This window comes from Ursus maritimus, unplaced genomic scaffold (assembly GCF_017311325.1).
Source record: "Ursus maritimus isolate PB19 unplaced genomic scaffold, ASM1731132v1 scaffold_16, whole genome shotgun sequence".
In the NCBI taxonomy this organism is placed as follows: Eukaryota; Metazoa; Chordata; class Mammalia; order Carnivora; family Ursidae; genus Ursus; species Ursus maritimus.
Genome location: NW_024424008.1, coordinates 220,630 through 222,177, shown reverse-complemented (window position 1 = coordinate 222,177; position 1,548 = coordinate 220,630). Strand labels below are relative to the sequence as shown.

The window sequence follows — 1,548 nt, the reverse complement described above, 5'->3', positions numbered from 1 at the left end:
TTCTGAAGGATAGGAGGGCAAGAATGACTATTACTGACATTATTTGTCAGGATAGTTTTCCCTTAGCAGATTCTACTTTCAAGGAAAATATTGATTCTTCAACAAAAATCACACTTGCAGCTAGTATGCTTTGATTCCATTTTGAATGACATAAATATGAATGAGAAATAAAGAGTAACATCACTTTATGTGCAAAAATCTATTTATTAAAACAGTTGAAATTCTTCCAGTTTACTGTTAAGCCCAATTGCCCTATTATTCAGTTGAACCTTTCAAAATGTAAAAAATAGTAACAATTACTTGATTATTATCACCTACAGAGAGTAGATTACAATGGCGAACAAGTTAACCATTCTGTGATGCTGGCCTCAGGAAATACCTCTTCACATCCTCTATTCTTCATCCTACTTGGGATCCCAGGACTTGAGAATTACCACTTTTGGATTGCCTTTCCTCTCTGTGCCATGTATCTTGTGGCTATAGTTGGCAATATCATTGTCCTTCATATAGTCCGAACTGACCACACTCTGCATGAGCCCATGTACCTCTTTCTAGCCATGCTGGCTATCACTGATCTGACCCTCTCCTCTTCCACCCAACCTAAAATGCTGGCTATACTCTGGTTTCATGCTCATGAGATTGAATACCATGCCTGCCTCATCCAGGTGTTCTTCATCCACGCCTTTTCTTCTGTGGAGTCTGGGCTACTCATGGCTATGGCCTTGGACCGTTATGTGGCTATCTGCTTCCCACTCCACCACTCTACTATCCTGACCCCAGCTATCGTGGGGAAACTGGGAGCGGCTGTGATGATGAGAGGGTTGCTGTGGGTGAGTCCTTTCTGCTTCATGGTCTCCGGGATGCCCTTCTGCCACAACCACGTCATTCCCCAGTCATACTGTGAGCACATGGCTGTGCTGAAGCTGGTGTGTGCAGATACTAGAGTCAATCGTGCATATGGGCTCTCTGGGGCCTTCTTTGTGGTTGGCTTTGATATCATTGTCATCAGTATATCCTATGTGATGATTCTGAGAACTGTTCTGAGGTTGCCCTCTGATGAAGCCTGGCTCAAAGCTTTTGGCACATGTGCTTCCCATATCTGTGTCATCTTGGCTTTTTATATCCCAGCCCTCTTTACCTTCCTCACCCACCGCTTTGGACGTCATGTGCCCCGAGTGGTACATATCATGTTCGCTAATTTCTATCTACTGGTACCTCCCATGCTCAACCCCATCATCTATGGAGTTAGAACCAAGCAGATCAGGGACAGGGTTATTCAAGGATGTTGTGGAAAAGATCCCTGAGCCAAGGGTCACAACCAGCCCCACTGCCCCACTGATGTGGGATCATCACATATTAGCATAATGTCATCTCTGTGATTCAAATGGATAAAGATGCGGTCCATATATAAAATAGAATATTACTCAGGCATCAGAATGGATGAATACCCACCATTGCATCGACATGGATGGAACTGTAGTGGATTATGCTAAGTGAAATAAGTAAAGCATCAAAAGTTACCATATGGTTTCACTCATATATGGAACA

At 43.3% G+C, this 1,548-nt stretch overlaps 1 protein-coding gene across 1 annotated transcript; it reads left to right on the top strand.

The window, feature by feature from the left end:
- The first annotated feature begins 333 nt into the window (after positions 1-333).
- Positions 334-1,304, top strand: LOC103681208 (olfactory receptor 52R1-like). The gene has a single exon (XM_008710739.2). The coding sequence runs from the start codon at positions 360-362 to the stop codon at positions 1,302-1,304; it is 945 nt and encodes a 314-aa protein (XP_008708961.1). The 5' UTR covers positions 334-359.
- The last annotated feature ends 244 nt before the right edge of the window (positions 1,305-1,548 follow it).

What these genes read in the sequence shown, in the direction of transcription:
- LOC103681208 (XM_008710739.2), top strand. Translation starts at nt 360, where the DNA reads ATGCTGGCCTCAGGAAATACCTCTTCACATCCTCTATTCTTCATCCTA.